The sequence below is a fragment of the Centruroides sculpturatus genome, unplaced genomic scaffold (genome assembly GCF_000671375.1).
Source record: "Centruroides sculpturatus isolate CEXI.00-Female unplaced genomic scaffold, Cexi_2.0 scaffold1060, whole genome shotgun sequence".
Classification (NCBI taxonomy): domain Eukaryota; kingdom Metazoa; phylum Arthropoda; class Arachnida; order Scorpiones; family Buthidae; genus Centruroides; species Centruroides sculpturatus.
In genome coordinates this window covers 51,225-77,791 of record NW_019385223.1, presented here as the reverse complement: position 1 = coordinate 77,791, position 26,567 = coordinate 51,225, and the positions used below count along the sequence as shown (strand labels likewise).

Below are 26,567 nucleotides of genomic sequence, written 5' to 3'. Positions count from 1 at the left end.
TATATATATATATATATATATATATTATTATTATGTATTTGTTATGAAACTAAACTTGCATACATTTTGTCAATACAGTTTATATCTCTCTCGTGAGTTCTTTCAGTCGTAAGACTGGTAGGCAGCACTTTGAAAATGTGGTCTCCATCTCTCCCGATTGGTTGTCATTTCTCTGAGCTCCCGATAGCTACTTGTTCCAGTATCCTTCATCATTTGCTTGATGTAATCTTGTCTCGGTCTACCTCTGGGCCTGGTTCCACCTATCCCACCCTCCATGAGTGTTCTCATCCATTGGCTATTCCTCATGTTATGGCCAAACCATTTTCCTCTTCTACTAGATCCAGTACTTTCTGATTGGTTTTTCTTTCTGTCCATCTAATCTTTTGGAATCTTCTCCAGCACCATGTTTCAAACTCCTCTAATCTTTGTTCATCTCTTTTTGTTAGTGTCCATGTTTCTGCTGCATAAAGTGCTATACTCCATACATAGATTTTCAATATGCGTTTTCTTAGTTTTTTAAAAAACAGTTTATATAATGTGTAGTAAATATTATTATGTAATCTGTACTTAAAGAATTATATTTTGTTTTATTATTATATTTGTATTTATTAAATTGAATATCTTATTTTTGAAATGTCTTGAATCTCAAATAAATTGTTATTAAGTAAGGTTTTAAATCGGAATAATTAGATATATGTTTTTTAAATTAAACGTTTAAAATAAATTTTGTGAGACCTCTTCCGAGTAACAAGGGGCACACTGATTATACTTGCTCCAGGGCTGAATATGTAGCTACGACACTGTCCTTATATACAATGTATTAGAGAAATGAATTATTTCTTATTCACAAATGACTTTAGAATTAATTAAAATTTCAGAATTTCATTTTCAGAGAAATAATTTTGAAATTTTTAAATTTTGTTTCATTTTTCAAACTGTTTATCTGAAGATAGAATAATAATATCAAAGTACATATGAATTAATTCTATAACTTTGTATATTTTTACTAGGAATTGAATTTAAAAAGTAATTAACATGCAGATGTATAAAACAGAGTGTAAATATTGTTAAAACATTTATTAATTATCAGGAGTAAGGCTTATTTTTTGTTATATTACATTATTTTATAAAAGTATAAAAAATATGTTTTTTGTTTTGAAAAATATATATAAACAACAGTGGCGTGCCGTGACATTTGATGATAGAGAAGCTGTGTTTCTGTAAGAAGCCGACATCCAGGGGCAATCAGTCAATTGCCTGTCAGTGATGGTCTAGGGTCCATTCGTATCATTTATTCGATAAGCCAGTAAAAACCACAGGCTTTTCTAAATGTATTTTTAATATCACAATTACATTCCGAATCGCTAGCCACAATATAAGGGCTACAATTAAAAATAAAATAATAAAAACTTGGTGAAATAAAATGTGTGGTGGACATACAGGTACATACCTGGTATAAAATATTCTTCAATTGTATGAATATACTTTTAAAGAAAATTATAATTAAATATAGCTTTGTAAAGAAACGTACATAAAAATATAAAATATTCTTTACTTTTTAAATCTTAAAACAATGCACTTAGTCAAATAGCTCCCTACCAGTGACTAATGGATGGAATCAAAGACGGTTGCAGAGCGTGCATACACGCGGAGTGTTAAATCCCCAGGGTGCCGATACCGGTCAATGTAAAATACCTCTTTTGTCGCATCACTAGTATATGTCAAAGCACGCGATAGGACTGTTGTAGATTTTGAACGTTTCTCACCATAGCTGTAAAAATCTAAATATGTTAAACTTGATAGTCATTTGTTTTCTAACTAATTCATTTTAGGACCAAGTGTCCTCAGAAATTTCCAAAATTTACAACTTTTCGGTCACTCTCATTGAACTGGAAAATTTTCTGTCTTTATTATATTAATAATACGAAGAAATCAGTCTCCACTGTACTTGCCTAGAGATGGTTCGGTTAAGCTTTTGTTTAAGTAAAATTTCGGCTCTTACGTCAGGGTTTTGTTTACGTCCCCAATTCCCTAATCGCTTAATTATTTAACTATTTCTTAAGTAGAAATAAGTCAAAACCGGTTACTTTGTACTTGTATATCTGCAGTCTCGGGGAAAAAGTGGAAAGACAAATTTTTATGACAATACATAAATCGTAAATTTAAGGAAAATAAATTATAGAGCTTTTTCTGTACCTTGTGTATCTCTCTCATTCATTAAATTTAGTTGTAAATGATGCTACCAAAGTAACAGTTAATTTTTTAACATTATACAAGAATTGTACATGTTTTTTTCTACATACCATCTCTAAGGGCATTGTTAAATATGTTAAACTAGTGATATTACGAGATTGTAATATCACTGGTTTAACATTGAAATCCATGAGTAATATAAAATCAGTAAGCGGAATAAAAATATTAAATATTTTAATGGATTTTTTTAAACTCCCGTCAACTATACAGAACTGTCATAAAAACATACCAGTCTTATTGGTTGGGTTAAGTTATAAATCTACTCGTGATTCATGTAATTGGGCGAGGGCGGCCAAATATCTAGCGGGCAGGCGGCTAACAGCCCAGAACCAGTCCTGGATAGAATTGGATGCGGAATATGTGTAGCATCCACCCGAGGTCCTAGGCTTCCACCGGCTAAACTGGGTGAGGTTGATGCTCTGTAAAGTGCATGCGCGAATCTGTTTTTTTGGATGCGGACGATACAGAGCTTCCACTCTGCCACTAATATTAGAATATACAATAGCAATCTTATCTTTTTTTCACGTGTAGTATAGAAATTTGTAATAAGATACATAATGCGGTTATAATAGAGAGGTTGAGGCACACGTTTTAAACGTGTAAACGTGTACGTGTGACGTTCGGCGCCGCTTTCCCGTAAGCCTAAAAGTTTGACGGTGGTGTTTGGAATGTCGAGCGTGATTCCACCGACTATCCAAACATCATTGTCAAACTTTTAGGCTTACGGGAAAGCGGTGCCGAACGTCACACGTACACGTTTAAAACATGTGCCTCAACCTCTCTAATAAAATATTGTGCGATTATTTTCATATAATTAAAATTAATATGTATTTATTTTTTAGAAAATACAAAAGAAGCGGCACATCCACCGCTTCCAATGATGGCACGCCACTTATAAACATCACAAGAAATAACTGATTTTATTCTGACTAAAAGTGCATTACACTAGAACGTTGATTTTCCGAATCAATTGGGGACTGGGGTTATTCGTATAACTGATATTTCGGATAACCAATTTATGTACGAAAAATTAGTTTAACATATCCCGTGTTGAAATTTTTCTCCGTTGCGTGATGCTCTGCTGTATTTAATTTTTAAAATTACTTGCATTAATACTGTAATTCTGTATTTATGTTTTTATTTTTTATGTTAGTTAATGATAATTTAACTATGGAAAGGATAATTAAAAAAATGTTATAATTGTAATTAAAATTAACATGTTAAATATTTAAAGAATGGAAATTACATTTCTGAATAATTTGTTTTATTTAAGAATTTACTTGTTTGAGATTTTTCAAAAATGATTTCTAAATATGGTGACTAAATTAGTGCTTATAAGGAAGGTAAAATGTTGTACATTGTACATTATAAAATAATTACTAGATTTTGTCATAGTTGATTCCAGAATGAGATCTGTTTAAGACCCGATGAATATTATTTATATAGTTTTTGAGGTAATTGAAATCAATTGATTAGATATTAGATTTTATATTATAGATTTTGAAATTTTTTAATACATTTTAGACTTACAAATTTATGAAATTTATATTTAGTGCACATTCAAGAAAACTTGGAGGATGACTTCATTAAAGAAGCACTTAATTCGGTATTGTATATTTGTTGTTGTCTGAAATTCTGTGTTAATTTTTTGTTTTTTAAAATTACTTATTATTTTTTTTCTAATCTTTTAGGGTATGGATCTACGTCAATATTCAAGACAAATTGAAAAAGAATTACAAGATGTTGAAAATGCTTCCATTAAGGATTGTATCCTTCTTACAGAACATTAATTTTTCATTATGTATTAAAAAATTTGTTGTATAAGCTAATCAATTACATTTATTACTAATAATTTATAAATAAATCATTTTAGAAAAGAAAATGCATATTGTTTTTAGTATATATAACTTATATATTTCTTCAGTATTTATTTTTTAATATACAGTAGAGCTTCGATCATCCGAATCAATTGGGGACTGGGGTTATTCGGAAAATTGATTTTTCGGATAACCGATTATGTTGAAATTCGTTCAAATCCTGGCATGTTTTTAAGTACCCTCTCATGGTAGTGCTAGTGCTGCCAGCTAAAACACACACACCAACAAAAGTAATACTGGAGTAGCCAAAGATTGCAGCACCACAGCACTAGTGGAAATTTAAATTTGCTGACTGGAAAACTTTTGGTTAATAGACGTTTCAGTTGATCGATATTCGGATAATCGTTGCTCTACTCTATATGCCTCAGAACATGTCTTCGTTATTGCCATTGATTATTCAAAGAAAAATCAATGGCAATTAAGCCAACAACTACCGGATTACATTAGACTGTTATATCGCAAATATTTTAAATTAATTTCTAAATAATTTGTCATTAGAGGGAGTCATCAGGTGCCATCTCTTATTACATTTAATAATTATAATTGATTTAAATAATTTAGAAAATTCTGGAAGAAAAGAATTGGCCCAGAGCAGGACTTGAACTTGTAACTGCTGCTTACTGAGTGGATACATTGTCATTGATACTCCATTGACAATTCTTTTCTTCCAGAATTTTCTAAATTATTTAATTTAATTATAATTATTAAATCTAATAAGAGATGGCACCTAACACCTTCCTTTAGTGACAAATTATTTAGAAATTAATTTTAAATATTCACGATATATTAGCCTGTTGTAATTTGGTAGTTGTTGGCTTATCACAATTGCATATTGGATTTGAAGATGATTGTTTATGAATAAATGTTGCATTTTTCATAAGAAAAATAGAGAAATATATTACTGTAATTCTTTAATATGATTATCATTATTAAGAATAAAACTATGTTGATAGAATTATACATTTTATGAATGATTCTTAACTTTACTTTTTAAAGATATAACTGAAAGTCAAAATATAGCTAGTTTACATAACCAAATTCATGCATGTGATGAAATTTTAGAAGTAAGTTATTTGTAATTATTGTGTGTACAAGTTAATTTTATTTGAAACTTAATAATATCATTTATCATTTTGTCCTATTATTATTTTCAGAGAATGGAACAAATGTTGAGATCTTTTCAAAATGATCTTGGTAGTATAAGCCAAGAAATACTTACACTCCAACAACAATCTGTCACCATGAATATACGTTTGAAGAATCGACAGGTAATTATCTTTATTAAGAAACAAAAAGCCAAATAGTCTTATAAAAATATTTATTATTTAATATTATATTTCTGATAATGTCATTTTGCATGTCTTTTTACAATGAATATATCTGATTTTATGATTTAAATTCCATTATTATTACCATAAATAGATTAATTTATTTGCCAAAATATAGGATAATTATTAATCTTTATAAAAATCTATTTAATTGATAACAAAATTATTCTTTCAAAGAATTAAGAAGAAAAAAGTTTTCATGGAAAATTATTTAATTTATAACACAAAACATATCCAAATCTGGAGATATTATATGTTTTAAAATATCATTTAGTTGAAATATGTATTATTACTTTATTCCAATAGAATGATGCCCAAAATGAAATGATTCCTTTGTACCTTTGTACTTTGTTGAACAAAACTTGATACCATGTTTAAATATAAATTAAACTACAGGTAACCCCCGTATAACACGGCACTTCTATAGCACGGATTCGCTCTAACACGGTTCGAGAATTGGTACCATCCCCCGTATAACACGGTACTTTTATAGCACGGATTCACTCTGACACGGTTCGAGAATTGGGTAAAACCCTCGTACAACAGGAAATGTAATAAATTTTTACATACTTAAGTAATAATAGTTCACGAAAATTATTATTTTCGTGAACTATTAGTACTTAAGTATGTAAATTTTCTCTTCTCGCCTTCTGTCGATACACGTGGTCCTTCTCGAAACTTGTTTCAATGTTGCCAGATCGCGACGCTTCTGCTTCTGATGTTGCCGAATGTTTTTCCCTTATTCCATACTTGCTTTATTCTTCATAAGTGCTTAGCACCATATAAGGAAATTTATAAAGACCTTTTAACTAGAAGCAAGCAATCTAAAATTACATACATTTTGCAAAAGGTAAAGCATGGATCTGAAGATAATGCAGAAAAATGCTCAGAGGATAAGGATAACTTGCCAAAAAGAAAACGCTCTCGGTTAATTAATAGTGTTTTTAGTGATGACGAAGAAAACATTGTTTAATTTATATTAATATGTATCACTTAAAAAAATTTTAATGAAGATATTTATCTTAATTATGAAAATATACTAGCATGTTTTTTAATTTTTGGAACCTAACCCTCCTTTTCGTATTAGTTCTTTGTTTCGTATAACACGGATTCGCATAACACGGCAATTTTTTGGAACGTAACTACCGTGTTATACGGGGGTTACCTGTATATGCTTATTATTAAGGAAATTGATAAATACTTTAGGCCAGGGGTTTCCAACTTGTGTTCCACAGAATCCTAGGGTTCTGCCAATAAAATTTGAGGTGTCACAATAAAATCTGTTGAGTCTAGTGATGTATGAATGTGTCAATGCAGATTTGGGATGAAGTGTAATTGTTCTAGTCTCTGATTGAGTCCTCTTATGACGTCCTCTACATGTGATAGAGTTATTTATAGCCTTATAAACAGATGGAACTGATTTATCAGTAATGAATTGAACTGAAATCATGATATAATGTTTGAGAAGATAATGAAAATTGTAAAAACAGTAAAACAACCTAAAGCTAGAAAATCATAAAAAATAACCGTAAAAAGTATCCAGCATATAAATAGTAATACAATCGTTGATATGCCTTAATTCATTGATATCTGCAGCACAAGCCTATTGAATCTAATGACAGGAGTTGCCAGTCTGATGTCCAATGGTACTATACATACTAGTACGATACTAGTGATGGACACTCATGCCAAACAAGCATACACAGGTTTAATTAATGTCCCATCATCTGTGGTATGTCATAGTGCAGTGTAAAAATGGATATATCAGTCAAAGATTATTAGAGCACAAAATATAAATTTTGTGCTCTAATAATCTTTGATATTTTAAGTATTTTTCATATAAAAATAGAGTGGGAATCAAAAAAATTTATAGTGCTTTTAATATTGTGTATATCCCAAATTGAAAAATCATGGAGTGTTGGCTGAGAGAAGAATTTTGAAAAAAAAAATATTTAGCAAGTACTCAAGTGTTTCTGCTAACAAGAAGACTGAAAAGGTAGATACAAACAAAGGAAACATACTAACCATTTTTAAAACATTTTTAAACCATAGAAAGAAATGAATAGATTTCATCTTACGAATTATTAACATTATTAATATGAATAAACATTCCTGCAGGAAAGTGTCAGTACAATTTCTTGTTATCTGACCATTAGACAAGGAACCCCAAGTATTTTTCATGAGTGTTTATCCTGGAGTGGTCATCCTCTGTTTCATAACTAGCTTTTCATGTTCCTTGTTTAAGATTATATTTTTGGTTTCCTTTCTTTCATGTATAAACAGAATAGTATGTTTATTTGACTTTTTTAAAAAAAAAATAAAAAACAAATACAATAGAAACAGTTAATTAATTTTTAACTTTAACTAAAACTGTTATGAAATAGGCTGCAGTGGTGACAGAATTTGAAAATTTAAATATAATTCTGTTCGTGTTTTGATACCGCATTTTAGGGCTCCATTTCGTCTTTGGCCCTGTGCATATCTGCCTAGGTGATGAGGGATGGGTAATTCCATAATTAGCATTATTCATATCTCAACAACTGGCCATCTCTATTGTGGGTATAATTAAAAAGTTAATTCTAGAAAGAGTCATAAATAAAAAGTCATTAATTAGCATGACAATTATTAAGGAAATATCTGTTATCTATTAATTTAATGTATACATTTTATTGTTTGATTAAAAATTAATAAAACAAGTCAGATAATTCTATTATTGAAAGTAGACAAATATTGAATGACATTACATGACGAAGAGGACTATTTATTAATAAATAAAACAATGTACAGAATTATTTTCTCTTTAGAGAACAAAGTACAAATTTAAAAGAACAAAAGCTTAGATTTGTATTAGTTATTTGCACCTCGTTTCTATATAATCAAAGGTTTAAATTAATGATTCCTTATAAAACATAATATTAACAAATTGACAAAAGTATAAATGGAGATATAATAATATTTTATGAACTGATTTTGCTAATCACTCTTGTCTTATTTCACTACTTTCATTTATTACCAGAGAGCATAAGACATTGAATAAAATGACTATTGAATAAAAAAAGATAAACTCAATATTTTAATGTTTTATTATTATATAGTTTTGTTATATCAATACATTACTTGAATGCCACCGTATTAAAAAGTTATTTAAAATTATTTATTGTAGGCAGTACGAGGTGAGCTCAGTCAATTTGTGGATGAAATGATTGTACCTGATATTATGATCAAGTAAGTATGATCAAAAATAATATATTTTATTATGTATAAAATCAAATCCAATATACATTAATAACAGAACAGTAAAGCTGGATTCATAGCAGGCTATAAAATGGCAAATTAATTATTAGTATACTAAGTAATTTGAATTAGTGATAGATAATTAAGCCACCAACTTGTGTTAAATTTAATCATTAGAAATAAATAAATTAATTTAGAAAATCTGAAAAACAAAGATTTATTTATATTGACTAGGACTTAAACTCATAATTCCTGCTTACTGTGCAGATGTGTTATCAGTTTTGCTAACCAGACTTCTTAGTTTTGCTCCCAAGCTAATTAATTTAGAAGATATAACCATATTGGTCAAATCTGTGTCAACTGGAGATGATTACATGCCTTCAGCCTTCCATGGCCAGGATGTCACATGCTTATATTGGGTCTGGAATAGAGCTGCCCCTTTTGTCATTTTTTTTAAACAAATGAAATATTTAGAATGTTTCTTTATTAACAGAATGCAGCACCCATTTTATTTTTTGTTAGTAAAAATAACATTATAGTTTTCTTTAAAACTCTTTCCATCTTGTGGGTACTAAGAGGCCTACAGGATGGATTTGTTTTTTTTTTTTTAAAAGTCCATTCTAGGTTTGGCTAGGCCCACGGTGAGGCATCCAGATGATTAAGGATGCTGACAGACATATCTGGATAGACCTTACAGTTTTTCAATCTGCCTGAATTCAGTTCCAGACCCCCAGTAGGTTGCCACTGGTTATAATTTTTAGTAGTAGTTCAGGCATCCAGTTTTTTGAGGGTCCAGGAAAAATAAAAATGTAGTTTTTTCCCCTTTTGACAGCCCTGTCCATTGCACTCAGTCAACTCAAACTTTTACTCCAGTATGATATATATATATATAATTACATGTAAAACAAATTTGATATATTTTAATTGAATGATACAGCCAAATTCTTATTTGTCTATAATTAATTAGTTTGGAAGCAAAGATCAGAAGGAGATTTGAGTAGCATAACTGATAATGATGCATCTACACAGTAGGCAGAAGTTGTGAGTTAAAGTACCATTCCAGATCAATATTTTTTTCCAGAATTAATTGATTTATTTTTAATAATTAAAGAACTCTGCACAAATCTTATGAGAATTAGGTTCCAGAGGATTTGGCCGAATCTTTGATACTTTGTTATTCTAGTGGTCCCGATAAAAAGTCTCTATAGGAACAAAGTAAAAAAATGGACATTTTTGAGTTGAGAATTCATGAAGCAGAAACAGTAATTCACCTGTGTGTTGTGAAGCCTGAAATCTTTTCTGTTTCAAAGTATAGAGTGATATGTCTACAGAGTTCCTTTTCAACTACTATAAAGGCTCAGCAGACTGATTCTCTGAGAAGAAAGCTGTTCATACACCACATAGAGGAGCACACTGTATAGTGTGGTATAATTTATGGCTTGACATATGCAAAAATTATGCTTTTTTTGTACCTTGGCCACTCAATAACTCAAAAGTGTCCATTTTTTGACTTTGAGCCTGTGAAAACTTCAAAATTATCATAATTAGCCATATTACAGTTGATAAGAATCCTGTATTATCATTTGATAGTATACATTATATAAATTTATAATTTTGAATGATCATAGTACTATAATAATTATGAATTGTAATAATTGTATGAGAAATTAATTTGATTAACACTTTTTGTGTGTTAATTAAAAAATTTATTGAATACATTACTGAATAATAATTATATACTGTAATAACTGAATAAATAGTTATAACTTTATATTTGTAAGGAAGTTTGATAAATATATTACCATACTTTTTGTATTATGTTGTTCAAGCATTACAATAAAATTGATGATACAGTTGTGGATTTAGCACTTTAGAGGCCCCAGGCGCAATACAATTTTGAGGCTCCCTCTAAATATTTTCACTACCCCTACACCCTACAGTGTGCATTCTACACACGTTTTTTACTCTGGTAGGCAGTATACTGGTGGTCCAAAAAAAAGTGAGACACAGAAATAACATTGATATTATGTCTTGAATATTATTATTAATTTTCGTTAAAAATAAAATTATTTAATAATATTTGCACCCTTTTTATACTTACTTCATGAAATACAAATCAGTATTAAAACTTAAAAATAAATTATTTTTTATATTCATGTATTACTACATTTTTTTTTTTGTTTTTAACTTTTTTACTTAATGAAACTTAATAATTCTTGTACCTTATTGGAACAAGAATTATTAAGTTTCATTTTCAAGTTTCAGTTTTCATAATTAATACAACCTGAACATCAGCAAACCTTTAAATATAGCCAGGCAGTTATAATTTTATATTGGTTGATTTTCAATGTTATTTCCCTATGTCTCACTTTTTTTGGACCACCGGTATATGGTTTATTTCAAAATAGGGTTATTAAATGTTTTTTTTTTTTATTTTGAGAGCTGAATTTTGAGGCATTCTTGATTTATGAGGTCCCAGGTGTGCACCTGTGCAGAAATTTGCCACTGGATACAACAATATAAAATGAGACAAACACAAGAAAACTAATTCTCAATATTAGCTTTTATTGTATTAAATAAGTATTTTAAAATGTATTAAATTATAAAAGCTAGATTGAACTACAGTAATTTGATAGTCATTAATTAGTTTTTAATGGTTGATAATTTGTGTAATAATATAATTTGATACATTAGTAATACCAAACAATGTATCTGTCAGATTTTTATTGGGTTATATCAAGGGTAATTAATATAGTCTGTTAAAAAATCTGGTGGACTGTTTGATACTCTTATTTCTTCTTTCTGATAACCATAAAGTAATTATTTGCAGAGATTTCAATCTTTTGAACATAACATGGCATGATTTTAACCTTAAAGAAAGTTTCTGGTTACTTAAAGGTTGTATATTTAAGTAACCAGAAATTTCTTTTTCAATAATATTTATATATTCATAATGCATTTTCAAAAAATGATTTATGTTATCAAAGGTATCTTGATTATTTTAATTCAGTCATAGACAAGTTTTCTTTTGATTCACGTATCTTTTGGCAATTTATTTCTAGTTATTTCAGGAAAATCTAAATGTAAGAGAAACTGCTTCTTGATAATAAACTCTCTTTCTTGATAATAAAATACTTACAATACCAGGTAGTCTTATAAACATGAGAGGGTTTGTTTTTGTTTCTCCTAATACAGCACACTTTAGTCTTCATTTAAGAATTTTGAATTTCCCACTAAATCTGATAATCATAATAATGAAGAAACAAATAAATTGTTAAAGTTTGATGGATGTTATCAGAAGAATTTAACATGTTTTTGATCCTGATTTAAATCAGTGTTTTCCAAACTTTTTAGACTATCATCTGCTTTTAGTGCATACATTTCTTGTTTCTTTCAGAAGAAATTTTTGTCACTCGTGTCTTCTAACACACTATTGCCCCTTTGCATTCCAGCATCCGCTTGAGTCTTTTACCATCCTCGAGGAGCAGTAGCATCCACTTTGGGAATCACTGATTTAAATCAAGGTCGAAAACATTCCTAATTAAAAACTTTTGGTAATCTCAACTTTAGCAGTTTGATTTATTATTATAGTATTATTATAATGGTGCCAAGTTTCATAAACTTTAATATAATATTCAATTTACATTTCATAAAATTGCTACTGTTATGAAGAAAATGCCAGTTTCATATCATAAACCAGACAGGATACCATTAACTTTTGTAAAAAAATTGGGAAGATGTTTGAGATAATTTTAAGAGTGTTTAAAGAAATAAAAGATAATATGAGAGAAGAAATAATTCTATTAATAAATACAGAAAAGAATAAAGTATATAAAAATACTTTATTCTTTTCTGTATTTATTAATAGAATTATTTCTTCTTTCCAATCTTTATTAATTTTTCCTGGTGATTTAAAACCAATACATTCTGATGCTAAATATATTACAAAAATAACTTCATTATTATTTCTTTAGGGATGTTAAATCTTCAAGTTAATAAAAAAAATAGTTTGTTATTCCTTACTGAAAAATCTCTGTTGATCCCCTTTTTTTTCTAAACAGTCAATTCCATACTTGGATATTATTTGCAATTTTGGCAAAACATTTGATAAGAAGCCCACCTTCAATAATTATATTAAAAATGTTACTAAATTGCTAGTAATATATAGAAGTATGTTGTGAAGACATTGCAAAATTAATGTTGATTATACTTTTCCAATTTAGACTACAGGGCTGAAATCTACTCTCAAGAAGCTAGTATTTGAATTGTATAAATCCTATTTATTGCTAAATATATTATCAAATCTTTCCTTTACCGATTCTCCAATAAATGTTAGTTGTATGTCAAATTTTACAAAAAATTATTTTCAACTATTTTACTATAAACATTATAATGGTTTTTCAAATCTATTTTTACTTCCTGTTGTTATATATAACAAAGGGGAAATATGGCAATTGGTAAAAAATCACTCCCAAGATATTTACATTTTTCGATTCAGGACACTTTGAAAGGTAGAGAAATGCAAAAAAATTCTGGGGTTTTTTCTTTATGTTTGGGTGTATGGGGGTGGAGCATGATTTTGTTTATCCTCTTTGAAGTTTAATATCTCCTGTTTTTTTTGTCGAAAATTTCTGAAATTTTGCAGAAAGATTTGTGTATTAGGGGTATTGATGCTATTAAATTTTGACGATTATAGGTCAAGGGGATGGGGAGATGAAGGGGGTCGTTAAAACTCTCCAGCCGTCATTGGCAAATCCGTCTTTGAATACAATAATAGTTAAAGATAGATCTAAAGTAGCAATGCAAATCAGTGCCTGGTTGCAGTGTATCAGAAAAAACAACGAAATGTTTCAGACATTCCGTAATGTTCACAAGCCAGAAGAAGTGTTCCAATACTATAGTAAAGAATCTGAATGTCTCTGTCACGTGACTATGAGCCTGCTGTGTAAAAGATATTTTTATAATTTTTTCCCAGTCTAGCATCATTACAATGCTAAATACACAAAACACAGAGGAGAGAAAGGTATCGAAATTCAGTATGTAATCTGGTTGATTTATGCCAATGTCTTTCAGACAGATGTAACCAGGAGGACAATGCCTAGATCCTGTTATTTTTCCACAACTGATAGAATGTCCCTCGTCGTCCGACAACCAATACGATTTGTTCTGAATATTAGAAAAAGCTAATGGAATGTTGTCGGAAACGTAGTTTTGTAAAAGGACCTCCAAAAACAACTCTTTTGCCACAAGACTGGAATGTACTACGAAAAGGATTATAAGCAATGTGATACCAGCCATAGCTATAACGGATCGTAGCATGTACGAAGACCCGATATGATCGAAATTATCTTCAGAATTATAATTGCTTTCAGTGATTGTATTTCATTCAGATATTCATTCTGATAGTTGAGGACGTTTCAACTGAATGGAATAGTTGCCATGCAATTCTTCTAATCCAGTTGGTTGGTCCAAACATACACAGTGATTTCTCTTTGTTGAATCTATAGACATAATCTTTCCAAATTTATGGGAGGCCATGCAGAATGATCCAGTCGTCAAGTGGTCAATGTCTTGAAGCATCCTCAAGAGGAATCGTGGCATCATCTTTCACACTTTGACCATCATTTCCTTCAGTAAATTCTCATTTAGATGTATTCATTTCTTTATTTTTCCAATTATTGGCATAAAAACTGTAGGTTAGCCGTTAAATCAGTAATTCTAATCAATTTTCGAACATTCCAATTGGATTCCTTTAATTAGATTTGCATTCAAAATTTCAAAATACGTTTTAATGCGTTTCGAATTTTTCATCGTATGGAATTTCAAAAATGTTTATATAAAAAAGAATAATTACGTATTAAAAAGTTGTTAAGTATTTATTTAATATAAGCCTTTATATTCAACATTTAAGACGTGGAAGATTAATAAAATTAATAATTTTAAATATATGTTTATTCTGAACTTAATGGAGATTTTACTAGTCAGCATTTATAGATTTTTATAAAACTTATCTCTGCCTTCGAAATTAAACGTTTTTTTTTTCATTTTCTAATTAAAAATAGAAAAAAATTATAACAAAAATCTCATAACAGATGGCGCCACATACAATTTTATTTATTACGATTAATAATATAAAAGTTATTTTTTAAAATAAAATCTCATACAGCCGGGAAAGTTGCGAAACTCGTTGCTGGATTTTTTCTTCTACTTTGAGTATTGAACATATGCATAATTTAAATAATAATTATTATCTGTTTTTTAGACAATGTATTTCGACCACACTTTCATTAGATTTATGATGCTTTAGCTGCCATTCAAGCATATTTACATTTGATTTTAAAAGGTTCTATCAATTACGTAATCATCATTTTCATAATTTTGAAAATAATAACTAATTTAAAATTATTATTGTATTTCTTTTTGCTGGAGGGGTGTATTTTGTTAATGTATTGTACATTATATTTTACCTTTCTGTATATGTATTCTTATTTGTTACCTTTTCATTTCGTATTGTGTGGTTTCGGGGCAGTGGGCAACCATTGGCTCTTTCAGCATTGCCATTTTATCTATTTAAAATAAGATAGAAAAATAACAATTAAGGATAAATCGAATATTGTTTTTTGACTGCATATTATTAAGAATATTACGAAAGAGTGTTATATGTTTCCAGCAAGATATTTTTCAGTATCAGATTATACAATAAAGATAGCATTGTCTTATTTTTGTATACACAAGAAACATGCAAGATCATTCACATGTATTTATGTACAAAAGTATAATTACAGTATATTTGTCAGTTCTGTTTTGATATATCCTTTGTCCTAGATCCTGTGCTTGTGCACCTGCCTATTTACTGCACGGATAAGTGAATTAAATTTCCTAACGAAATGAAAATGGTCATTTTTTATATACTATTTGCTTTAGACTCTAGCTCAAATTTTTGATGTGACAAATATCTATTCTTATAGTAGGCATACAATGAGCTTGAAAAGAGAGGTCCTTTTGTGTGTTCACACGGTGGAAAGATGTAAAAGATAAAACAGAAATTCTAAAATGTACAATTTTTTCCTTTTCAGTTGTACTCAAAAATAAATATTTGAATTTCTAAACTATTTTATGATTGTGATGAAACTTAAGTTTATATAAATCTTGTACATTTGCTTAATAGTTTCTTAATATATATATATATATATATATATATATATTTTTATCCCAGTCATATTTTAGAAACACCGGTAACAGAAAAAGGATTCTTGGAGCAGCTGTTTATACTGGATCACAAAATATCATTCGTCAAGGAACAAGGTTTTAAAGATGCTCGCTCCTGTCAAGACGTAAAAGACATTTTAGAAAAATTAAAATTCAAGGTTTACACATTTTATTACGAATAAATTTATATCAGTTTAGAAGTCGAGTGTCTAAATATCAATATATTTTATTTAGGCCATCGTTAAGATTAGAGAATATCTCCTGCAGAAAATCTATGCGTTTCGTAAACCCATGACGAATTATCAAGTGCCGCAGAATGCGATGCTCAAACACAAATTTTATTATCAGTTTTTAATGACCCACGAGAGGGAAATAGCCAGAGAAATCCGAGACGAGTATATCGATACTATGATGAAAATATATTATTCCTATTTTAAGAGTTATTCTAGTCGACTGATGAAATTGCAGGTTTGTATTCTACCGTAAGAGTTTGACATTTTATTAATTAAAGTAAAATTATTAAATAACTTAATTTAGTTTGAAGAGATGGCCGATAAGGATGACCTTATGGGTGTAGAAGATACTGCCAAACGAGATATCCTTTAAAAATATTTAAAAAAGAACTTTTTTTAATCCTTTATTTGTAGTATTTTCTTGACATTAGCAAGTATTTTTAGCTCAAAACCTTCCCTGAAGAACCGATCGACAATATTCACGCTGGGAAACAGAGGAAGCGTCCTAACCACCGATTTAGAAAGTCCAATTATTGTACCGCATGCTGCACAAAAAAACGAAACCAAAGTAAATTTCTCTATTTTATTTTCTTATCAAACTATCATTAAATTGGGGAGTATTATTTAAATGGTGAAAACGAAAATTGCTTTCAGTACACATTCGAGAGCTTATTTCGCAGCCAACACTTTGCCTTAGTCGACAATTCCTCTAGGGAATATCTCTTCCTCTCCGAATTCTTCATGGCCGCAAATACGGCGGCGCAGGATTTATTTAATTCCGTCATGGGTAGAACACTTACCACATTTTTGGTAAGTTCTTATTTTTAAACAGATATTTATTTTTAATAGTTATAGTAATTTAAAACTTCTCACAGAAACAAATTGATGTTTACGTACAAGACTGTTATGATTCCATTGCAATATTTTTATGCATACACCTCATTCATCGTTACCAACTATTGATGCACAAAAGAGCAGTCCCCGCTCTCGATAAGTAAGTAAAAAAATATATATGTATTAAAATTACTTATATTTTTACAAGTTAAACGTGTAATTTTATAGATATTGGGAAGCCCTGCTTCAATTATTATGGCCACGATTTGAATACATTCTTCAATTGAATATACAGAGCATAAGAGATTGCGATCCTCAGAAATTAGGTTCTATAGACATGAGACCTCACTACGTAAGTGTTTTTTTTTAACTGCATAAAAGTTTATTTTTTTAGCGTAAAAATTCGAAATCTCGTATTACAGATTACCAGAAGATACGCAGAATTTTCTGCGGCCATCGTGGGCATCAACGAGAGTTACCCAAGCGAATGCGTGGCCCGACTACTCGCGGCTCTTCAAGGAGAGGTAGAAAATTTTATACTCAGGATGGCCGCGGAATTTCCCGAGCGTAAAGAACAATTGATATTCCTGATTAATAATTACGACATGATGCTAAGCGTACTCCTGGTGAGTCTTATTATTTAATAGGGCGTGTTTATGATGTAAGGTTTCGAGATTTACGTTATCTTTAGGAAAGAACAAAAGACGATTCTAAGGAATCCGAAAGTTTTAAAGAATTATTAAATGCCAGAACTCAGGAATACGTGGAAGAGGTTCTATCGCCTCATTTCGGCGGAATGATATCATTTGTAAAAGAATGCGAAAAATATCTAGAAAGAGGCAACGTCGACATTTTGAAAAAAGAAGAGAGTAAGTAATTTACCAGAAACATATAACGCTTCGGTGATCCGTTAATCTCATTTTACATGCATTTTTTCAGAAAAGGTCGCCTCTCTCATCCGATCTTTCAATTCTGGATGGAAGAAGGCCATTGATGATATAAATCAAGATATTATGCGATCTTTTACAAATTTTAAGAATGGCACTAATATACTTCAGGTCGGTATTCTTTATAATTAATTTAACTGTTCTATTTTAAATGCCTTAGTTTTTTAATATTGAGAAGTTATATTTACATTCAATTGGTGCAGGACTGCTACATTGCAATGTCAGATTATCTTGCATGTTATGTTCTAAGTATACATAACACAGTATATTACAAGTTGAAGTTTTCTAGTCTGCTTATCCCTTTGGAGAGTGTGCCCATAGTAAATTGCACAATTTCAATGTTTTTTTTTTTTAAGACGTGGTGCAGAGTGCACTTTGGTATTCTGTATTCATAGCATACGTCACCGTCTACATATCAAATGATTTTCCTGTTTCCGAGCTTTGAATTAGTGGCAAGTATACCACAGGTACCATATCGCCTGTGTCTTGTGATGTAAATATAATTTGCACTTATTTTTTTAAATGTACTTGAGATTTGCATAGGTATTTAACAATGTCATATAAGGCTAAAAATTTATTGATTCCTATTAGTTTGAAAATATATCAAAATGCTTTTGGTGATGTTTCTCCCTCTTATAGTTTTGACCCGGGTGTTAGATGGTGGTCGGTGGAAAAATTTGGACGTTTGTAATACTTCGTGTAACCGTGAGTTGACCAAAGAAATGCAAACTGCTTGGTTTCCCTATTTTTCTACTCATTGGTTTTAAATTTGAATTAAAACCCCCTCCAAACAGAAACTGACTGTTTGGAGGGGGTTTTTATTCAATGCGAGTGCAATTGTTGTCCTTCGTGGAAGAGCCAAGAATCCATAAACTTATTTCAAACAAGCAGCAGCAACAAACTTTGCGCTAATTTGTTACAATTGAACAAGTGAATTTCATTAAAATAAAATGGAACTTTTTAAACAATCTATAATGATATTAATATAAAACATTTATGATACAATTTTGAATCACAGACCACTGAGTTTAGTGGTCCGTGAGGTCAGAAAGGTTCATGTCAGGAAATTCATAGGAAAGAAGAGCCAGAAGATAGCTGATTAGACAGATGACTCTGACAATTAAGAGGTGTGACTTATTTTTAATTATCTAGATGCTTTAGAACTTATTAAACACTTGCATTTATAAGATTACTTCATATCCTCCAATAGTCAAAACAGGAATTATATTAAATATATGATGAATAGCTGCAACACACCCACCAAAGGATTAATGAGTTTTTATACAAAAAAAACAAAAGATGAGTAAATCCTTTGAAAATTGTTTCAGATTTATTAAGCATTTTCGTATTGTAATTATAGTAAACCCTGAATTTACTGGACTGATTGGGAGAAGGTAGGTGCACACTATTCTGAGTCAGTTAAGTTTATTGAATTACTTAACCTCTTTTAAATCAAATTTATTAATATTCTTAGCATGTATTAAGCTTATATATATACACACACACACACATACATTATATAACCTTTTTATATTTACTGTTAGTTATTTCCTTTAGGGCAGTGGTTCCCAATTAGTTTTTCCTGCGTACCCCTTATAGCAGAAATTCATATTAATCCACACTAATATTATAAATTCGAAGGTAATGCTGTCTGTCTGTCTGTCACCTTTTCACGTCTGAACAGGGGCCATATTCTGGTCACTGTCTCTGGTCTCTCATCTCTCACAAGCCAGTCACTGATTGGCTAATCCAAATGATTAGCCAATCAGAGACCAGAATACGGCCCCAGGTTTTAATAAAATTTGACACAGAGATAGCTTACACATTGGAGATGAACATAGGCTACATTTTACTGAGAGAAAATATCTTACTCACACAAGAAAATTCTATATAATGCGGGCAAAGCCGCAGGTAGACAGCTAGTGATAAATAGAATAAGTTTTTTTTATATTTATTACCTTTAAAATACAATTCTAATAATAATGAAAATAACATAAGGTTATTTAATTTTAATGTGACAAATGTGCACAATTCTTGCAATCCTTATTTTTGGATCAATTTACAGGTCTGCTTAAAGCCTGTAAAATGTTTGTTCTATGATAACCTGAGACACCTTTCATTTAGAAAACATTTGGCAATACAAAAACCAAGTCAACTCTGCTTGTGGATCTATCACATCTGTAGGCCACACTACACTACACTTAAATGTGTTTGTGCAGGATTGTTAGTTGGCAATCCTGTGCACCAAAAAGCTCCGTATCCAGATGTATTCTAGCTGTTGTCAATTTTCTGATCCCATATTTGCATGTTTTGTCTAAGAAACAGCCATCCATCTAATCATTGTCATCTGTGCAATGCAAAAGCAGCTCTGTTCTATGTTGAAAAAATTAACATGTAAATTTGGAAGGGCCTCAACAGATCAATTTGCAAAAAGGTTTAAAGAAAGGGGAACTATGGGCTCAATATATCTAATTTGCTTTTGTGATCTGGTTTTAAAAAAAGCTTTTCTTACAATAATGTTTGTTAGAGGTAAAGCTTTTATTTATTAATATTATATGAAAATATATCTTAAATATAGTTAATTATAAGATATGAAAATAAGCTTTAATGCTTTTTCAACAAATTTACATGTACTTTGAAAAATATTTTTTTTTTTACAGGCAACACTGACCCAACTCATTCAATACTATCATCGATTCCAAAAGGTTTTATCGCAGACGCCGTTTAAAAATCTTCCCATTCGAAGCGAACTTTTGAACATTCATCATCTAATGGTGGAAGTCAAAAAATACAAATCCAGTTTTTAAGATGACGATGATAAATATATGTAAATAAGATTTCTTTGCAGATAATTTGTATTAATTTATTGTGTGGAAAAAAAGCATAAAACTTTTAATATTTGACAATATGCACATTTTTTTAAAAACAGAAAATCATTTATTTAACACAGTTATACAACTTTTTCCCTCCCAATTAATAACACAAATTTCTGTAGTCTAAAAATTGCTATATATAAACAACAATCACCAGAGAAAAAAAAAATTTTTGTTTTTATAAAAACTGCATGTTGATGTAACAAAATTAAACTTACGTGACGTGGTATTTTTTTTTGGTAACTCAAACTGAAAACAAACCGGAAAGATAGACCCTAAGTACCGATAAGTGGCCTTGTGTACTTGATTTTTGCGCAAGATATACCCATGGTTATCACAGTTAATTGTAATTGGAAATTTTAAATATTATCTGCAAACATTTGATGTGGGCGAAGCATACTTTAGACTGATGCTAATTTTGAATATTCTGTTTTATAACAAATGATGTTATTTACGTCTTCCACACTGTGGAATTTACAATACGTACATAATTTTATCGGTTGCTCGACAAAAATCAAGCTTCTGCGGATATATCCCTGAATTGGTGGTACTGGCTGCTGCGAAATCTGCGGTATAAAGGAGGAACGAACAGCGCAGCCAAAATACCGCAAATGAAGGCGATGGGCAATCCCAGCCCCAGTGCAACTGGAGAAACTGTAGAATATGATAATTATTTAGAGTTATTCTTAATTATATTAATTTAAGTATAGTCTTACCTCCCCCTCCTTCGTGCGATGGTGCAGGAGCGGGCGTTGACGGAGGTTCGGGCGGTATGGGCCTGCCCGTACAGTTCAGTTCGTCGGTGTTATCTCCGCACTCGTTGATATTGTTACACACCCAGGCTGCGTGGAGACACATCTTATTCTGGCATGTCATGTTGCAAGCTAAATAATAATAGATTAGTTGAAAGTCAGATAAAATTTTTAATAATAGATCCAAACATATCAAAACTTACTTTGTGAATGAAATTTTACCACCAAGTTGTCGGTTGGTGGCAAACCAGTTCTGTTGTAAACAAATATTAACTTATTTGTTCTACTTAACATCTCTTTAGAAGAAACCTCTTTGGTCATGTCTCTTACAGAACCGCCATCGTAAATCTTCAAGTGACTAGCAAATTAAGAAACGACTTATATGAATAAATTTAAGTGTTTGTTTAATCTAATCGGGAAAATTACTCACTTATCTTTATTGTCGCTCTTCACGGTGAAATTTATAATATTCGGATGATTAACATCTCCACTTTCTGGAACTTCAAGCTGCCAAATACAATAAGAACTGGTAGTTTTGTTTGGAGTGCTAAAATTTCCGTCCTTAGCGGTTATCGTTCCTCCGCAATCTTAAAATAAGCCAAATTTTCAAATTGTACGAATTAAAAAAACAAGTAGCTAGATAAATTATTTACCTGCAGATGTTACATTCAGAGCAAATCCCTGCGCAGTGTCCAAATTAACATTTTTTGTAGCGTTACATGGTTTGGAAATGAATTCAATGGCTAGATCTGGCTGAAACAGTAAATCGTCGGGAAGTGGTGAACTCACTCCGCTAAACGTTTTCATTGTTGCATTTTTAGCTTTAATGTCTTCCCAAAATGTCAAGCAGTGAGTCGACGAGAGAGACAATCTATCAAACGCAACATGATAGAGCCGTTTACTGCTGTTATTAGAAGTAAAATTAGACCAGCATTCTGCCAGTAGTGGATAGGTGTTGGGGTAATTAGGAGAAGTAATTTGCAACATCTGTCCCGGTGAAAGCTGTTCTATTTTTTTGTCACATCCTAAAATAAAATTACATGCAAATCACTATAAGAAACTGCATTATCGCAAGTCTTTTCGGGAATTAAAAATAATTACCATTTAACTTCTCGTAATTTACATGAAGTAACGAATTGGATGCGTTGCAGTTAACATTTTTGGTGGTCATTACGAATCCCACTTTTGCGGGTAAGTACAATTCCGGAATAGTTTCTTTTGTCCTTATGTCTAGAACTTTAGTGTTATCTTTATCCAAAAGACTGATTGTCAAAATATCTTTTGCATCAAAATTTAATAAATGCATATGTAATGATATAGCTGGAAAAAAAATATATAATTTAGACGTACTAATTTTTAAATATGCTAAAAAATATTTACATGAACACATTAATTACTTTCGTAGTTGTTATCTGGTAAGGTGGTCCACTTGCATTCCTGCTGACAGTTACCGCTAATGACATAATCGTAACTGGGTTGCGATGTCATTCGGTAACAGCCTGTAAAATGTTACTATTAAATTCTCCATACATTCCAAATTTCTTACAAAATTAAATAAAAATAAAATATTTCAAACCCTTAGGGATTCCTTTAAAATTTGCTTTATAAGTTGCAGTGTCGTTAAAATTCTTTGCAATTATCATCATTTTGGAAGTATCTGACACGATCGGGTAATTTGGAATATCTCCTTTTAGAGTAAACAGTAATTTAGACGAGACCGAAAAATCGTTATAAACATAAAGGGGAACCGTCAATGGATTTCCATTTTGACTTTCCAGAACAACGTTTTCATTTTCGTTAACTTCCAACAGATAAATTATGTCTTCTTTACTCTTAGAAAAGTGTAGTTCACCTTTATTCTGGAAATAACCACCCTGATCTAAAAATACACAAAAACATTTAAAAACATTTCGTCTTACAAATATGTACAGTAGTCTATAATAAAACTTTTATATCTGTCCTTACCATGGCTTCTAACTTGTGCATTCACAACAATTTTTCCATTAAATGGAGTAAGTGCTATCCTCAAAAATGTTCCGGTAGACAAAATGTAAGTACCTAATGGACAAAAAGATTACAATGAATTACTTGAATTAAAAATTAATACGCTGTTTTTTTTCTTTGAATTAAATCACTTTGTTCTTTATTTCACCTTCAAGTTTATTATAATCGAGTGATGAAATCTGTCTGATTGGCTGTGCTAATTTACTATTCCCGTCACTGACAAGAATCTGTGCTCCATTTGTCAACGAAAGATTCATAAACTGCAAAGATATAACCGTTTTCTCTTCACTTTCAATAATCCAGTGGATCTCCGAGGGTTGTTCTTGAAATGACGAAACTTCCGACGAATTGTAGACTAAATCCTTAACTGTTTGATTTCCTCTCAAGTTAATAAATTCACTTCCTGTAAAAAAAAAACAATTAATATATTAATTTAGACACACATTCTAATAATTTTTAGTTGTGTTAACTTTTAATGAAAACATTATTGTCACTTAACTGTATGCAATTAATATGTCCCTAATTCCCTAATTAAAAATTATAAGGTCCCTAGAAGTCTTGTTTCAGTATTTAGGTTGAATGAGAAGAATATGTGAGAGTTATACAAGATTATGTATACAAAGTCAGACTCAAGTTAAGACAGGATATGGATGCAGGAAGCATTTGGATAGAAATAGAGTTAATATTGAACCTTGATGTACATGTATGTTTTGTCTTAGTGTTATAAAGCAGATTCAATAAATAAGCTTAGCAGTGCTGTTAAAGAAAATGTAGCATACAAGTCGAGACCAATAATTGTGAAAGAATATAGTAAAACAACCACTGTTACTTGATTTTTGACAGCCAACTTCATTAAATCTACTGAGACCCACTGCAGGATGTATGTACAATGTGGAGAGTTGTGCACGTTGCTACAAAAAGTTTGGATTCAAGTTTATGTGGCTCATTGTATATGCTAGTTTGGCCTTACTTGAACTTTTAAACCTAATTGCAAGCTTTTTGCAATTACACTGCAAAAAGCCAAACCGTTCATACAACCGGCAGTAGATTTCACTAATTTGTAGTTAATAATTTTTAGGTGTCAAAAAATTGAATAACATATTACTGTTTGATTGTAGTGCAGTTTGATATGGTTGACACCATTTTGTAAACTGCATAGTGAACACAAATGTGACCCGGCAGAGAGAAGTAGTGGTACAGGGCTGCATTACTGTATGCTCTGATGGTTATTAGTCTTAATCTTATATGCTATGTTATTTTTCTGTAGCAGTGCTATGTTATTTGTTGAACTGGCCTCAAAGATTAACTGTTATATCGTTCTTCTTTAATGCTACCTCCTAACTAGAACAATAAAGTCTGCAAATAATATGCTTAGTGAAGGTAAGAAAGAACTAAGAGGTGAGACGGAAAAATTAGAGAACTAGGAGAGGAAAAAGGGAGCTTATAAATTGTGATTTTTAGCGACAAGCATAAAGTGGCCGGTTAGTTATTGGAAATAGGGAAATAAAAGGTAGAGAAATTTAAGTATTTAGAATAAATATTAATGAATGGATGGGAATTACAAATACAACTAACAGAATAAACACAAGGTGGCAAAAATAGCAGAAAGCAAGCAATGCTTTTTGATAGAATTGCAATGCTGTATGAATCTGAACACTGGGAAGTGAATCTCAGGTAAAAAAAAAATGCAGTTAGTAGAAATGAGAATGCTCAGGTTTGTTTGTGGAGTTGCCTCAGCTTATAACATTAGAATGAGATATAAAAATCATAAAAAGAATAGTTTAAAGAGACATTAGAGAGAAGATTATGGAAAATAGATGACTTGAGCATTTGGTTGAGGATGAATTGATTAGACAAATTAGGAACTTAAGAAATAAGAGTAGATATAGGATAAAGTAAAGTTAGGAAAGATTTAAAGGAGTTATAGTTAAATGAGGAAATAATTCAAAATAGTACAGACTGAATGGGTAAATATATCAAGACCCAATCTCTCTGTAAGAGGTAAAAGGAATGGATGCTGCTGCTGATAATGCTGTTATCATCATCATCGACAGTGGACACGACAATTGTTATTAAAAAAAAGAAACAAAAATAGAAAGTCTGTTTTGTCAGAAGGAAATTAATGCAGTTCTCTTTAAAATAATTTAAACAGAATTCACTACAACGATCATTTATCCTAATCATTAATTATCCTACACATTTTTTATTAATATCTTCAAAAGTTACTCTTTAGAGTATGTTAATAATGCTCTGAAGAGTAGCTTTTGTTTTCCAAATGTCCAAAAAAACTGTAGATTTAAGAAAATCTTATAGACATAATGATTATTCTATTTATGCAGAGCAAAATAGAAGAAAGACAAGTTTATTAATAAATTTGATGTTATTTTTCATTTTATAATTTATATTTATATATGATGAAAACTAAAAACTGTTTCATATTAAAATATTCACATTTAAAATTATTTGTTTGAACATGAATTATCATAATTTCTCATAATGTAGAAAAGTTCTTACCATTTTGTACATTTTCATATGCAAAAAACAGTTTCTGAGTTTTTGTTTTGTTAACTTCAATTGTCAAAGTTAAATTTGCGTCTGTATCTTTTCCAATAATCTCGGAAACGTTTTCATTGCCTGAAATAAAATTTTAATAATAAAGTAGAAATACATGAATGATTTGAGATTTTTTTTTTATAAACTAAATTTCAATAGAAACTTCTAACAAAAATAATAAACTTTTAATATTTTGCTAAAGATTTTACAACCTTCTTAGTGTATATTCAACTCATTTTATAAAAAAAAGCGGCCGGATGGCCGAGCGGTCAAGGTGGCAGCCCACTGCTCTGGGGGACCCGGGTTTGAATCCGAACGGGTCGAAAAATCCCCAGGAATTTTTCAGGGGGGTGGTCCATTCGGATAAGTCGATCCCCATCCCTCACCACCCGGCAGCCCCATTGTGGGCTTGCAAAAAGAGGCCCTCTTAGTGCCCACAGGGTGGAAAGAGTTAAAAAAAAAAAAAAAAA

General features: G+C 30.6%; 2 protein-coding genes across 2 annotated transcripts in view; one reads left to right on the top strand and one right to left on the bottom strand.

Annotated features, from left to right (window-relative positions):
- Positions 1–20,818, top strand: part of LOC111636372 (vacuolar protein sorting-associated protein 52 homolog) — a 23,847-nt gene extending 3,029 nt beyond the window's left edge. Inside the window, exons 3-18 of the mRNA XM_023381608.1 lie at positions 3,807–3,859; positions 3,945–4,020; positions 5,127–5,194; positions 5,285–5,398; positions 8,622–8,683; positions 15,909–16,059; positions 16,136–16,369; positions 16,439–16,496; positions 16,569–16,702; positions 16,789–16,944; positions 17,010–17,128; positions 17,197–17,320; positions 17,391–17,594; positions 17,660–17,837; positions 17,908–18,026; positions 20,576–20,818. Of these exons, the coding sequence (XP_023237376.1) occupies positions 3,807–3,859; positions 3,945–4,020; positions 5,127–5,194; positions 5,285–5,398; positions 8,622–8,683; positions 15,909–16,059; positions 16,136–16,369; positions 16,439–16,496; positions 16,569–16,702; positions 16,789–16,944; positions 17,010–17,128; positions 17,197–17,320; positions 17,391–17,594; positions 17,660–17,837; positions 17,908–18,026; positions 20,576–20,722 (1,997 nt within the window). The 3' untranslated portion in view covers positions 20,723–20,818. The remainder of the gene's footprint in view (positions 1–3,806; positions 3,860–3,944; positions 4,021–5,126; positions 5,195–5,284; positions 5,399–8,621; positions 8,684–15,908; positions 16,060–16,135; positions 16,370–16,438; positions 16,497–16,568; positions 16,703–16,788; positions 16,945–17,009; positions 17,129–17,196; positions 17,321–17,390; positions 17,595–17,659; positions 17,838–17,907; positions 18,027–20,575) is intronic.
- Positions 20,819–20,923: 105 nt separating this feature from the next.
- LOC111636371 overlaps positions 20,924–26,567 on the bottom strand; it is a 52,279-nt gene continuing 46,635 nt past the window's right edge. Inside the window, exons 7-17 of the mRNA XM_023381607.1 lie at positions 26,059–26,178; positions 23,693–23,947; positions 23,506–23,598; positions 23,117–23,419; positions 22,938–23,039; positions 22,642–22,860; positions 22,194–22,565; positions 21,971–22,127; positions 21,744–21,898; positions 21,505–21,672; positions 20,924–21,442 (exon numbers count right to left, since the gene is read on the bottom strand). Coding sequence (XP_023237375.1) covers positions 21,303–21,442; positions 21,505–21,672; positions 21,744–21,898; positions 21,971–22,127; positions 22,194–22,565; positions 22,642–22,860; positions 22,938–23,039; positions 23,117–23,419; positions 23,506–23,598; positions 23,693–23,947; positions 26,059–26,178 — 2,084 coding nt within the window. The 3' untranslated portion in view covers positions 20,924–21,302. The remainder of the gene's footprint in view (positions 21,443–21,504; positions 21,673–21,743; positions 21,899–21,970; positions 22,128–22,193; positions 22,566–22,641; positions 22,861–22,937; positions 23,040–23,116; positions 23,420–23,505; positions 23,599–23,692; positions 23,948–26,058; positions 26,179–26,567) is intronic.